General features: G+C 58.7%; 1 protein-coding gene across 1 annotated transcript in view; it reads right to left on the reverse strand.

Moving 5' to 3' along the window:
- Positions 1–14634, reverse strand: part of LOC311441102 (IgGFc-binding protein-like) — a 74268-nt gene that overhangs the window by 36676 nt on the left and 22958 nt on the right. The window contains exons 28-52 of the mRNA XM_084528759.1: positions 14127–14398; positions 13768–13851; positions 12557–12798; positions 12178–12461; positions 11773–12050; positions 10939–11534; positions 10159–10723; positions 9795–9994; positions 9313–9693; positions 8665–8951; positions 7865–8136; positions 6871–7020; positions 6012–6268; positions 5824–5908; positions 5633–5701; positions 5279–5520; positions 4900–5183; positions 4495–4772; positions 3661–4256; positions 2881–3445; positions 2517–2716; positions 2035–2415; positions 1387–1673; positions 587–858; positions 228–311 (exon numbers count right to left, since the gene is read on the reverse strand). Of these exons, the coding sequence (XP_084384885.1) occupies positions 228–311; positions 587–858; positions 1387–1673; positions 2035–2415; positions 2517–2716; positions 2881–3445; positions 3661–4256; positions 4495–4772; positions 4900–5183; positions 5279–5520; positions 5633–5701; positions 5824–5908; positions 6012–6268; positions 6871–7020; positions 7865–8136; positions 8665–8951; positions 9313–9693; positions 9795–9994; positions 10159–10723; positions 10939–11534; positions 11773–12050; positions 12178–12461; positions 12557–12798; positions 13768–13851; positions 14127–14398 (7211 nt within the window). The remainder of the gene's footprint in view (positions 1–227; positions 312–586; positions 859–1386; positions 1674–2034; positions 2416–2516; positions 2717–2880; positions 3446–3660; positions 4257–4494; positions 4773–4899; positions 5184–5278; positions 5521–5632; positions 5702–5823; positions 5909–6011; positions 6269–6870; positions 7021–7864; positions 8137–8664; positions 8952–9312; positions 9694–9794; positions 9995–10158; positions 10724–10938; positions 11535–11772; positions 12051–12177; positions 12462–12556; positions 12799–13767; positions 13852–14126; positions 14399–14634) is intronic.

Here is a 14634-nt window from a genome sequence, read left to right on the forward strand (position 1 = left end):
GACCTGAACAGTTGCCACAAGCAGAAGGTGGGCATGGGACAGGACAGAACCTGAGCACCATGTGAGTCTTGCTGATGATGGCTACCATGTTTGCCCAGTGTCCCACACGGCACACCTACATCCCTGGCATGCTCGTGGCCAGGTGAGGAGGCCAACCAAGTGAAAGTACTTGAGTCCAGCACTTACCACAGCCAGTTAAAAAAAACATGGACAGGAATTAAACATACCTGTGCTTGTCGCAGGTGAAGTTGTGTGGGGAGACTGTGTTGTAGTACCTGGCAAGGGGGTGGAGGTTGGAGGAACCGTTGAACCTACAGTGAGAAAGTGGTATAGAGGCTGTGTTTCATAATGGCGATTTCTTCCAGGCAGTTATTCCACCCTTCCCAGACAACAAAATACCATTGCAAATGGAGTGAAGGTCAGCAATGCCACAGTATCCCTGTCACAAGGAGCTTTGCTAAACAAAGTTAAATGCATCCCAGCATGACAATTACACTGACCCAACAACATCTGGTGATACACAGACTAAACCCTGCTGCCCTTTTCCTTGAACCCACAGTCCAAACAAGATCAACGGGACACTCACCACAGACAGTGCCAGCACTCCAGTCTCCCAGAGCAACACCTGCCTCAGCACAGGCTGCAGCATAGGCACCCAGGGCGTTGCAGAGCTGCTCCGTGCTGCCACCCGTGGCACAATGGTCATAGACACAGCTCTCAAAGTACGTCTCGGGTGGCAGAACTGCGTGGCATGGCTGGAACGGGCCACCGGGTTGCGTGAGGATTGCACACTCCTTGTTAGCTGCCTCCTCTGCAGAGGGGGTGCAGGATGGAGCTGGTTCTACGGTTGGGTCACACCTGAAAGCAGACAGACGTCAGAGACACAGAAGCAGACGGCTGAGGCACCTGTGACCACACCAGCTTGGCAATAGCACCGTGCTCATGCCCTGGCCCACCCTCTCCGGGGTCAGGAGCAGCGACACGCGGTGTGTGGAGTGGGACACAGGGCCCGGCATGGAGGTCACCGAGGGCCCCAGGGCACAGAGCCTCCGGGGACACAGCACCATGCACCCTGATCGTGTGGTGCGGCCTGGGCACTGCCACTAGCAAGCCAGCCTTGAGGACAAAGGGGAACAGCCACACGTCAGGAATCCAGCTGCAGACAGCACATCCCACAGGTGGATGCAGCACAGAAGCGAGACGCAAGGGCCGTGTGCCTGCTGCTGTGGAGCCTCCATACGCTCCCTCACGCTTTCCCACAACTGCCTCCTGCTACCTGCCCCGTGCGTGACTAACACTACCAACCCTCCTTCCTCGCGCTGCTCACAGCTCCCCTCTCTCATGCTCCCCTTTGTCCGTCATCTACGCAACACAACAAGGACTCACGGCCACTCGTCATCCGGCACCCTCCAGCTGTTTCCAAAGGCATTGGTGTCAGACACAACGACCCCGTCGGGTCGTGTGAAGTCGTCCTCTTGTCTCCCGGTGTATGTTCCACACAACCCACACAGCTTGCCCCAGTGCTTCTCGGACACCCTCACAAGGAGCTCATGGTCCCCGTTGAACTGCACCTGCAGGCCCAGCTTGGTAGAGACTTGCACGTAGGAGCCACTCAGAGAAACGTTCACACCGGGGGCTGGAGAAGCAGGCAGGGAGGCCAGAGCACCGTTGATCTGAACAGGGAGGAGAGGGGGAGAGAGAAGCATAAAGACGGGCCCTCCGCTGCCAACTCACTGCTCTTCACTGCGGTGGTGCCAGGGCCCACCGAGCCACAAGCGCTGCTGGCATGAGGAACCGCGCCCAGCCCTACGAGAACAGCAGCTACCCCACGGACAGCACACAGAAAGCTCGGGACAGCAGGCAGAAACTCTGTTGCTGCGCCAGCAGTCCTGTCTGCCCCACTCAGAGGCTCGCTGTGCTCTCGTGGGAGCACGCCAGCAGGTTCAGGCAACATCAAGCTCTTCTGGGGGAACCGTGCTGCTAATGGTACTTTGGATATCGGTGTTCCCAGGCCTAAAAGTGAGGGGCGCTTACGTAGACTGCCTTGTTCTTGCGCAGTGCAATGTGGAGGCCTTCCACGGACAGCGCGACGGAGTTCAGAGCCGTCCAGCTCCGGCTGCCCCGATGTTCGTTGCGCGTGGTGATGCTGAAGCCGAGGGAGGAGTTGTCACAGGCCGTCACCACTGTGTAGTTGCAGGAGCCCTGGAAGTGGTGAAGCTTCCCGTCGAAGGTGCTGTAATGCGGGTCGCCGTAGATGTGGCAGAGAGCCGTGCTGGCCGGGTAACAGCCCCGCTGGCCGTCCTGGATCTTGCAGATCTCCTCCTCACCACAGGACAACGCAGAGCAAACCATCTGGCCGTTGGCTTGACACTGGCACTGCCTAGTGCAGTTCTCGTTCACAAAGTGCTCTCCTTCCTGCAGGCAGAGAAACCCGGAGCCCCATCACGTCAGGCAGGGAAGTAGAGGCAAAGCAGTGCCTCGGGAGGGGAGCGAGACGCCACAGGGTTTTCACTCACGCTGTAGTAGTTGCCCTCAAAGAGGCAGCCACAGTTGGCCTCGGGCACGCAGGCGTCTCCGCTGAGCAGGAAGCCAGAGGTGCACGCGCAGCCCTCCATGCAGGGCTTGGAGCAGTTCTGCGGGGCTTGTTGGTCAATGCAGGTGGCAGGACAGCCAGTCATGCAAGGGTCATAGTAGCTGTTGGCAGGGCACCGCAGGGCTGCAACGGGAAGGGGACAGTTAGGACCTGCCAAGCCCTCCAGGAAGGGGCTACCTTCTGGGAAGGGGAAGACCAACAAACGAGTCGTTGATCGCTGCTTTGCCAGAGGCACTGGGCACAGGAGAGGCCCGCTTTCCTCTGGCAACTCCAAGGCAGGTACTCACGGCAGAAGGTGGCATTCCTCCAGGGGAGAAGAGTCACGCCGGCTGCCTGGCACGCGTCAGCGTAGGCCTCCAGGGCACCACACAGGACCTCCTGGCTGCCACTCATGGCACAAAGGTCATAGGAGCAGGTGTCAAAGTAGCTCTGGGGGTTGATCACGGCATGGCAGCTCTCAAAAAAGCCTGGTCTGGCAGTCAGTATGCCACAGAACTGCTCCGATTGGTAGAGCTTCTCCTCTTCCGCACTGCAGGGTTCCGGGGGTGAGGGCACACCGCAAGAGGGGTCACCGTCCGGCACCTTCCAGCTCTCCCCCAGCGCATTGGAGTCTGCGGCTTGCTGCCCGTCGGGCATCATGTAGTCGTCCTCTCGCCGGCTGTTGAAGTTCCCGCACATGCCGCAGGTCAGGTTGGAGTAGGTGGTGGGCACCCTCACCTCCACCGAGTGGTCGGCGTCGTAGGACACTCTGAGGTTGAAGTCCGTCTCCAGGACGATGTAGCGGCCGCTTGTGCTCACTCTGATGGCTCCTCCTGCTGCACTCACCGGCAAGGTCCGGCGCACACCGTTCACCTAGGGCAGACGCACCGCAATGGACCGTGGTCTCTCTGGGGCCCTCGGCCCCACAGGACCACGAGCCCCGCTCGCACAGACACCCCTGCAGCTGGCACAGCCATACATCTGCTGCACTCTGGGGACCCATTTACCAGAGAAGAGGGAAGACCCTGCCAAGAAAAGCCAGCCCTGCCTCGCAGACACACCGTGCTTGAGCCAGCCCAGCTCCTTACCAGCACTTGGCTCCTCTCCTGCTTGACTATTGCAATGCGCTCTCCATACACCTCGACCAGGACTTCGCGCACGTATGACACTCGGGGGTTGCCACGATGCTCGTTCTTTGCCTCAACATTGAAGTAGGGCACGGAGCTGTTGGAGCACACTTTGGCCAGGGTGTAGGTGCAGTTCCCCATGAAGTCGTGCGTCACCTTGTCAAAGGTAACGTAGTGAGGGTCACCGTGGATGTGGCAGATGCCATATGTGTGTTCAAGGCACTCGGGTTTCCCATTCTGCACACCACAGTACTGGCCCGCAGGGCATGAGGCGCTGGAGCACTGGACTTTGCCTCCCCGCGTGGGACACGTGCACTTTGTGGAGCAGCTGTTGTCCGTCCAGAACTCTGAGCCCACCGGGTAGTGCTGCCCATTGTGCCAGCACCCGCACTGCTGGCTGGGCACACATCGGTCGTTGTAGAGCAGGTACCCGCTGTCGCACACGCAACCCTCCACGCACGGCAGGCTGCAGGTGACGGGAGCCATAGGGTCAACACAGGTGGCGGGGCAGGCTGCAGCACAGGGCTCGTAGTGACTGTTGGCTGGACAGGTGATGGCTGCCAAGGCAAAAGGAGTAGCAGTGAAACCATCAGTAACCCTACACTCAGAATGCCCTCAAGGTAGCCAGGCTTCACCGCATGTTTTGGAAACTGGCATCATCACCCCGTTCCCACCATGCCCCCACGTGATGCCTTCCGCAGGGAAAGGACCACTATGGGGATCTGGTGGACAAAGGGTGCTCCTTGCCACGGCGGCTAGCCAGCCCAGGGAAATGCTTCCCTGCTTCTGACTTACGGCAGAATGTCGCGTTCCTCCACGCAGGAAGCTTGACACCAAGCGCCTGGCAGGCATCCGCATAGGCCTGCAAGCTGTTGCACAGGGCCTCGCCATCCAGCCCCAGCTCACACAGGTCGTAAAGGCAGGTGTCGAAGTAACCGCTGGGACTCAGCACGGCGTGGCACACCTCAAACGGGCTGCTGCTGTCAGTGAGGAGTCCGCAGAAGCGGCTGCTGGCAATGACTTGCTTGTCGGCCTCACTACAGGCTGGCGGGGCGGGCTGTCCGGCTGAGCAGCTGTGGAAAGGCAGGGAGAAGGGCCCCTGGGTTAGCTGTGGGCTTCTTCCTCCTCACTCTGGAGGCTTCTTGCCTCCTCCTCCCCTTGCGCGACACGTCCCCGCACCTACGCGGGGGCCACACGCACCTGCTGTCGTTGGACACCTGCCAGCTGTTACCCAGGCTGGTGGAGTCTGGCTCCAGCACCCCCTCCGGGTTCAGGAAGTCGTCTGCTGCCATCCCGTTGTAGTTCCCACACATGCCACAAACCTTCTGCCCAAAGGTGCTCGGAAGCGTCACCTCCACCAGATGGTTCCCATCAAACTTCACTCTCAAGCCAAAGTCTGTCGTGACCACAGTGTAGAAGCCGCTGGACGAGACCTGCACGCCTGCCGACGGGGTGCAGGGCAGCACCTCTGCCACTCCGTTGACCTGCAAGGACACAAACCAAGAGAGGGTTGGAGCAACCCGTTTGGCGCGGCTCTCTGTCCTGACACAGCCCCGACGTTGCTCCCCCCTGCGCTTACCGTCACCACGCCGCCCTTCCCCAGCCTTATGCGCTGGCCATACACATCGACATCCACGTACTGGACGTAGGACACGCGCGTGTTGCCTCCCCTGTGCTCATTGGCCGCTTCCACGTTGAAGTAGGGCAGCGAGCTGTTGCTCTCACACAGCTTGGACAGGGTGTAGGTGCAGGTGCCCATGAAGTGGTGTATTTGATTGTCAAAGGTGTGGTAGTGAGGGTCTCCTTCCACCACACAGGTCCCTGACAGAGGAAGGACCAGAGGAAACGTCCAGTGATGCACCTCCTGCCGCCTCCTCTCCACAGCCCACCCTGACCGAATGCTGCAGCCCCGTGACTTGTCTGCTCCACTCACCTGAGCTTGGCGAGGGTGTTGGTGTCCCAGGTGTTGGTGTGCTGGTGCTAGGTGTTGGAGGTATATCGCCTACGAGAGACACAATGGCACATGTAAATCAATCCCCCTTGACCAGATCCTCTTCAAGGCAGAAACTACATTGACTGCCACGACAAGCAAGCTGCCCTTTCCCAAGCCGGGTGATGAGGTACCTGGGCAGTATCCCTTTTCAATGGACAGATCATCCAGTGCCACGTCGCTGCGGAAATCTTCCCCCCATTGTCCCTCGAGGACAATCTAAGGGAAGGGATGGTTTCCAGCATTAGCTCCAGCCACAAACATTGTGTGCCATTTCAAAGCACACTCCGTCTCAGATGGCAGTTTGAGCCTCTGCCCTTACCTGCATGTTTCCTGTGCTGTGCACCGTGACCTCTCCCAAGTGCCATCTGTCCCCGTGGTTCCCAGTTGCTTCCCAAACCTTCAGATGTTCTTTGTCCCTAGTCACGTACACCCGCAGGGCCATTTCTTCAGCCACGCCGTACATGTGGTACCAGAAGCGGAAGCAGTGCGGTCCCGTTGAGTTGCACACCGGGCTGACCAGCTGAGACACCAAGTACGGGTAATAGGAGCTCCCATGCAGGTAGATGTAGTAGCCGTCTGAAACAAAGTGCCAGCCACACTGTCGCACACCATCAAATCTAGACAAAGCACCCAGGAACAACCCAGGCACGGTCGTGGGAGCGCCTCCTGCTGCAGTTTAAGGCAGGCAAAAGGAGCAAAGAGAGCTCCTTCACTAGCCACAAGCCCCCAGCCCCAAGTCTACCTACAAACCGTGCTCCCAGAGGACGTGCCAGCTCTATGGTTTGAGCAGGGCAATGGCATCACCTCCGAAGCACCGCCATCATCCTAGCATGGCTCTGCAGCTTTGGGGCCCGCTCATCGTTGGCTTCTGGAGAAGCCAGTGTCTCCTAGAAGAGACCCGTTCCTGTTCCCCCAAGACAGTCTGCCATCAAGCTTTGCATTACTTTTCCCCTTGCACGACAGATCCTTGCCTGTCCTGGCAGTACCACAGACTGATTCCCACACCTGAAAAGCTTCCTAAAGAAAGGCTCTGGCCCTGGGGGAGACTGCTACAAATGGCTCTGGATCAAATCCAGGAAACATTCGGCCTGTATTCGCTGTTGGAAAAGGTTTGTTGCCATCTTCCTAAGGACACCCCTCGGCCTGAATGACCGTCACAAGCTGGCTGCTGCTCCTACCTCCTGTTGTGTGGTCGAAGGAAGGGCCGGTATCTGGCGATGGTGTTGGCCCCTTGTGCCTTGTCCAGTCGATGCTGCTGGACGCCTCCTGGACCCACTCGCAGAGGTCGACGTCAAATGTGCAGTTGAAATTGCAGGCTGTTGGCAAAGCTGGATACGGCGTGGAAAGGAAAGCAGAGTTTCTAAAGTAAGGGTGGGGCCACCTTTTCCCAGTGTCCCACAGGGCACACCAACACCCCTGGCGTGCTCATGGCCGGGTGAGGATGGCCAACCAAATGCAAGTAGGCAGCATCGTGGTGTAGTAGAGAGCAACCCGAGGACAGACAGGCTGAGGAGCAAGGCTGTTCCCAGGACATTGTCCCTATCCCGCGCATTCCCCAATGTTCATTGGTGAAGGCTTCTTCCTCTCTCCCTCCTCTGGGACACCCTTCTTCTCTCCACCTCTCCAGGTGGTACCTTGCTATGCCTCCCAGAAGGTCAGGGGCTCTGTCTTGGGCTGAATACTATCAATGATTTCCTAAAACATTAGGGCCTTTCTGCCTTATCCGTGAAGCAGCACTTCAAATAAGAGAGGGACAGTCGTCAGTAAGGTCTTAGTCATCTTTGACGGGCAGTGGGATGCCGTCCTCTAACATCCCTCAAGCAACGTCTGCCTTCCTAATGCCAAAACGCTGATGACACTACACCCTGGACAGGCCACTTCCATACTAAGGACAAGCAATGCTGTCAGGAACACAAGAACATTCTGGGCAGGATTCCTCTGGCAGAGAAGGCAAGCCTCCCTGGACTGCAAGTCTAGGAAGTATTGGGCACACCCAGCAGATTTCCTGTGGCAATGAGAGGGTCCAGGATCTTAAACCTTAGCCGCAAGACTTAAGGACAAGGAACGTAAAAGAAAAGAACACCCATGATCTCTGACTTTTCATTCCCACAGAATCCGTGCGGGAGATCGTCACAGCTCAGTCATGAAAACAAACCCAAATGGGACACTCACCACAAACCGTGCCAGCACTCCAGTCTCCCAGAGCAACACCTGCCTCAGCACAGGCTGCAGCATAGGCACCCAGGGCGTTGCAGAGCTGCTCCGTGCTGCCACCCGTGGCACAATGGTCATAGACACAGCTCTCAAAGTACGTCTCGGGTGGCAGAACTGCGTGGCATGGCTGGAACGGGCCACCGGGTTGCGTGAGGATTGCACACTCCTTGTTAGCTGCCTCCTCTGCAGAGGGGGTGCAGGATGGAGCTGGTTCTACGGTTGGGTCACACCTGAAAGCAGACAGACGTCAGAGACACAGAAGCAGACGGCTGAGGCACCTGTGACCACACCAGCTTGGCAATAGCACCGTGCTCATGCCCTGGCCCACCCTCTCCGGGGTCAGGAGCAGCGACACGCGGTGTGTGGAGTGGGACACAGGGCCCGGCATGGAGGTCACCGAGGGCCCCAGGGCACAGAGCCTCCAGGGACACAGCACCATGCACCCTGATCGTGTGGTGCGGCCTGGGCACTGCCACTAGCAAGCCAGCCTTGAGGACAAAGGGGAACAGCCACACGTCAGGAATCCAGCTGCAGACAGCACATCCCACAGGTGGATGCAGCACAGAAGCGAGACGCAAGGGCCGTGTGCCTGCTGCTGTGGAGCCTCCATACGCTCCCTCACGCTTTCCCACAACTGCCTCCTGCTACCTGCCCCGTGCGTGACTAACACTACCAACCCTCCTTCCTCGCGCTGCTCACAGCTCCCCTCTCTCATGCTCCCCTTTGTCCGTCATCTACGCAACACAACAAGGACTCACGGCCACTCGTCATCCGGCACCCTCCAGCTGTTTCCAAAGGCATTGGTGTCAGACACAACGACCCCGTCGGGTCGTGTGAAGTCGTCCTCTTGTCTCCCGGTGTATGTTCCACACAACCCACACAGCTTGCCCCAGTGCTTCTCGGACACCCTCACAAGGAGCTCATGGTCCCCGTTGAACTGCACCTGCAGGCCCAGCTTGGTAGAGACTTGCACGTAGGAGCCACTCAGAGAAACGTTCACACCGGGGGCTGGAGAAGCAGGCAGGGAGGCCAGAGCACCGTTGATCTGAACAGGGAGGAGAGGGGGAGAGAGAAGCATAAAGACGGGCCCTCCGCTGCCAACTCACTGCTCTTCACTGCGGTGGTGCCAGGGCCCACCGAGCCACAAGCGCTGCTGGCATGAGGAACCGCGCCCAGCCCTACGAGAACAGCAGCTACCCCACGGACAGCACACAGAAAGCTCGGGACAGCAGGCAGAAACTCTGTTGCTGCGCCAGCAGTCCTGTCTGCCCCACTCAGAGGCTCGCTGTGCTCTCGTGGGAGCACGCCAGCAGGTTCAGGCAACATCAAGCTCTTCTGGGGGAACCGTGCTGCTAATGGTACTTTGGATATCGGTGTTCCCAGGCCTAAAAGTGAGGGGCGCTTACGTAGACTGCCTTGTTCTTGCGCAGTGCAATGTGGAGGCCTTCCACGGACAGCGCGACGGAGTTCAGAGCCGTCCAGCTCCGGCTGCCCCGATGTTCGTTGCGCGTGGTGATGCTGAAGCCGAGGGAGGAGTTGTCACAGGCCGTCACCACTGTGTAGTTGCAGGAGCCCTGGAAGTGGTGAAGCTTCCCGTCGAAGGTGCTGTAATGCGGGTCGCCGTAGATGTGGCAGAGAGCCGTGCTGGCCGGGTAACAGCCCCGCTGGCCGTCCTGGATCTTGCAGATCTCCTCCTCACCACAGGACAACGCAGAGCAAACCATCTGGCCGTTGGCTTGACACTGGCACTGCCTAGTGCAGTTCTCGTTCACAAAGTGCTCTCCTTCCTGCAGGCAGAGAAACCCGGAGCCCCATCACGTCAGGCAGGGAAGTAGAGGCAAAGCAGTGCCTCGGGAGGGGAGCGAGACGCCACAGGGTTTTCACTCACGCTGTAGTAGTTGCCCTCAAAGAGGCAGCCACAGTTGGCCTCGGGCACGCAGGCGTCTCCGCTGAGCAGGAAGCCAGAGGTGCACGCGCAGCCCTCCATGCAGGGCTTGGAGCAGTTCTGCGGGGCTTGTTGGTCAATGCAGGTGGCAGGACAGCCAGTCATGCAAGGGTCATAGTAGCTGTTGGCAGGGCACCGCAGGGCTGCAACGGGAAGGGGACAGTTAGGACCTGCCAAGCCCTCCAGGAAGGGGCTACCTTCTGGGAAGGGGAAGACCAACAAACGAGTCGTTGATCGCTGCTTTGCCAGAGGCACTGGGCACAGGAGAGGCCCGCTTTCCTCTGGCAACTCCAAGGCAGGTACTCACGGCAGAAGGTGGCATTCCTCCAGGGGAGAAGAGTCACGCCGGCTGCCTGGCACGCGTCAGCGTAGGCCTCCAGGGCACCACACAGGACCTCCTGGCTGCCACTCATGGCACAAAGGTCATAGGAGCAGGTGTCAAAGTAGCTCTGGGGGTTGATCACGGCATGGCAGCTCTCAAAAAAGCCTGGTCTGGCAGTCAGTATGCCACAGAACTGCTCCGATTGGTAGAGCTTCTCCTCTTCCGCACTGCAGGGTTCCGGGGGTGAGGGCACACCGCAAGAGGGGTCACCGTCCGGCACCTTCCAGCTCTCCCCCAGCGCATTGGAGTCTGCGGCTTGCTGCCCGTCGGGCATCATGTAGTCGTCCTCTCGCCGGCTGTTGAAGTTCCCGCACATGCCGCAGGTCAGGTTGGAGTAGGTGGTGGGCACCCTCACCTCCACCGAGTGGTCGGCGTCGTAGGACACTCTGAGGTTGAAGTCCGTCTCCAGGACGATGTAGCGGCCGCTTTTGCTCACTCTGATGGCTCCTCCTGCTGCACTCACCGGCAAGGTCCGGCGCACACCGTTCACCTAGGGCAGACGCACCGCAATGGACCGTGGTCTCTCTGGGGCCCTCGGCCCCACAGGACCACGAGCCCCGCTCGCACAGACACCCCTGCAGCTGGCACAGCCATACATCTGCTGCACTCTGGGGACCCATTTACCAGAGAAGAGGGAAGACCCTGCCAAGAAAAGCCAGCCCTGCCTCGCAGACACACCGTGCTTGAGCCAGCCCAGCTCCTTACCAGCACTTGGCTCCTCTCCTGCTTGACGATTGCAATGCGCTCTCCGTACACCTCGACCAGGACTTCGCGCACGTACGACACTCGGGGGTTGCCACGATGCTCGTTCTTTGCCTCAACATTGAAGTAGGGCACGGAGCTGTTGGAGCACACTTTGGCCAGGGTGTAGGTGCAGTTCCCCATGAAGCTGTGCGTCACCTTGTCAAAGGTAACATAGTGAGGATCGTTGTGTACGTTGCAGATGCCATATGTGTGTTCAAGGCACTCGGGTTTCCCATTCTGCACACCACAGTACTGGCCCGCAGGGCATGAGGCGCTGGAGCACTGGACTTTGCCTCCCCGCGTGGGACACGTGCACTTTGTGGAGCAGCTGTTGTCCGTCCAGAACTCCGAGCCCACCGGGTAGTGCTGCCCATTGTGCCAGCACCCGCACTGCTGGCTGGGCACACATCGGTCGTTGTAGAGCAGGTACCCGCTGTCGCACACGCAACCCTCCACGCACGGCAGGCTGCATTTATACGGTGCTAATGGGTCAACACAGGTGGCAGGGCAGGCTGCAGCACAGGGCTCGTAGTGACTGTTGGCTGGACAGGTGATGGCTGCCAAGGCAAAAGGAGTAGCAGTGAAACCATCGGTAACCCTACACTCAGAATGCCCTCAAGGTAGGCAGGCTTCACCGCATGTTTTGGAAACTGGCATCATCACCCCGTTCCCACCATGCCCCCACGTGATGCCTTCCGCAGGGAAAGGACCACTATGGGGATCTGGTGGACAAAGGGTGCTCCTTGCCACGGCGGCTAGCCAGCCCAGGGAAATGCTTCCCTGCTTCTGACTTACGGCAGAATGTCGCGTTCCTCCACGCAGGAAGCTTGACACCAAGCGCCTGGCAGGCATCCGCATAGGCCTGCAAGCTGTTGCACAGGGCCTCGCCATCCAGCCCCAGCTCACACAGGTCGTAAAGGCAGGTGTCGAAGTAACCGCTGGGACTCAGCACGGCGTGGCACACCTCAAACGGGCTGCTGCTGTCAGTGAGGAGTCCGCAGAAGCGGCTGCTGGCAATGACTTGCTTGTCGGCCTCACTACAGGCTGGCGGGGCGGGCTGTCCGGCTGAGCAGCTGTGGAAAGGCAGGGAGAAGGGCCCCTGGGTTAGCTGTGGGCTTCTTCCTCCTCACTCTGGAGGCTTCTTGCCTCCTCCTCCCCTTGCGCGACACGTCCCCGCACCTACGCGGGGGCCACACGCACCTGCTGTCGTTGGACACCTGCCAGCTGTTACCCAGGCTGGTGGAGTCTGGCTCCAGCACCCCCTCCGGGTTCAGGAAGTCGTCTGCTGCCATCCCGTTGTAGTTCCCACACATGCCACAAACCTTCTGCCCAAAGGTGCTCGGAAGCGTCACCTCCACCAGATGGTTCCCATCAAACTTCACTCTCAAGCCAAAGTCTGTCGTGACCACAGTGTAGAAGCCGCTGGACGAGACCTGCACGCCTGCCGACGGGGTGCAGGGCAGCACCTCTGCCACTCCGTTGACCTGCAAGGACACAAACCAAGAGAGGGTTGGAGCAACCCGTTTGGCGCGGCTCTCTGTCCTGACACAGCCCCGACGTTGCTCCCCCCTGCGCTTACCGTCACCACGCCGCCCTTCCCCAGCCTTATGCGCTGGCCATACACATCGACATCCACGTACTGGACGTAGGACACGCGCGTGTTGCCTCCCCTGTGCTCATTGGCCGCTTCCACGTTGAAGTAGGGCAGCGAGCTGTTGCTCTCACACAGCTTGGACAGGGTGTAGGTGCAGGTGCCCATGAAGTGGTGTATTTGATTGTCAAAGGTGTGGTAGTGAGGGTCTCCTTCCACCACACAGGTCCCTGACAGAGGAAGGACCAGAGGAAACGTTCAGTGATGCACCTCCTGCCGCCTCCTCTCCACAGCCCACCCTGACCGAACGCTGCAGCCCCATGACTCGTCTACACTGTTCTCTGGGAGACAGAGCTAGTGGAAATCTGTGTCAACACTGGACTTTTTGTTACAGTGCCACTCCATATCACTTATACCCCTCAGTGCTTCAGGCACTCGTGCCCAGAGCAGTGATCCCACCCTAGCAGCTTTGAAAGGGTCCGAGTAGTCAATGGCTGTTACCACAGCAATTGAGTGACACAAAGAAAGTAACAGCCTCTCCAACGCAAATGCTCCGTTTGTCCCCTAATGGTAGTGAAGACGACTGAAACACCTAATAACAACTGCAAAAAAGGGGGCAGAAGGCCCCGATACCTGAACTTGGCCCAGGTGTGGTTGGTGGCGGTGTGTGTGTAGGCTGTGTTGTGCTGTCTGGCAACGGAGTCGAGGCTGTTGGAGGCAGCGGACCTACGCATAGGCAGAAGAGGTCTGTGTCAACATGGGAATTTTGTTCCAGGCAGCTGGTCTGCCCTGCCCAAACACCCCAACGCCATGACAAGAGAAGCGCAGGGAAGAAAGCACACAGGGATCACTCCTCAAAAAGAGGCATGCTACTTGCAGGCTGTGCCACCAGCGTAGCTGGGTGATAAAAGGAGAAGCATAGCCCCTTCCCTACAGCCACTCTGTCCTTCAAACGGGGGCTTTAAAGGCAAGGACCTGAACAGTTGCCACAAGCAGAAGGTGGGCATGGGACAGGACAGAACCTGAGCACCATGTGAGTCTTGCTGATGATGGCTACCATGTTTGCCCAGTGTCCCACACGGCACACCTACATCCCTGGCATGCTCGTGGCCAGGTGAGGAGGCCAACCAAGTGAAAGTACTTGAGTCCAGCACTTACCACAGCCAGTTAAAAAAAACATGGACAGGAATTAAACATACCTGTGCTTGTCGCAGGTGAAGTTGTGTGGGGAGGCTGTGTTGTAGTACCTGGCAAGGGGGTGGAGGTTGGAGGAACCGTTGAACCTACAGTGAGAAAGTGGTATAGAGGCTGTGTTTCATAATGGCGATTTCTTCCAGGCAGTTATTCCACCCTTCCCAGACAACAAAATACCATTGCAAACGGAGTGAAGGTCAGCAATGCCACAGTATCCCTGTCACAAGGAGCTTTGCTAAACAAAGTTAAATGCATCCCAGCATGACAATTACACTGACCCAACAACATCTGGTGATACACAGACTAAACCCTGCTGCCCTTTTCCTTGAACCCACAGTCCAAACAAGATCAACGGGACACTCACCACAGACAGTGCCAGCACTCCAGTCTCCCAGAGCAACACCTGCCTCAGCACAGGCTGCCGCATAGGCACCCAGGGCGTTGCAGAGCTGCTCCGTGCTGCCACCCGTGGCACAATGGTCATAGACACAGCTCTCAAAGTACGTCTCGGGTGGCAGAACTGCGTGGCATGGCTGGAACGGGCCACCGGGTTGCGTGAGGATTGCACACTCCTTGTTAGCTGCCTCCTCTGCAGAGGGGGAGCAGGATGGAGCTGGTTCTACGGTTGGGTCACACCTGAAAGCAGACAGACGTCAGAGACACAGAAGCAGACGGCTGAGGCACCTGTGACCACACCAGCTTGGCAATAGCACCGTGCTCATGCCCTGGCCCACCCTCTCCGGGGTCAGGAGCAGCGACACGCGGTGTGTGGAGTGGGACACAGGGCCCCGCATGGAGGTCACCGAGGGCCCCAGGGCACAGAGCCTCCGGGGAGACAGCACCATGCACCCTGATCGTGTGGTGCGGCCTGG

Source organism: Aythya ferina, assembly GCF_964211825.1.
Source record: "Aythya ferina genome assembly, chromosome: 9".
Classification (NCBI taxonomy): domain Eukaryota; kingdom Metazoa; phylum Chordata; class Aves; order Anseriformes; family Anatidae; genus Aythya; species Aythya ferina.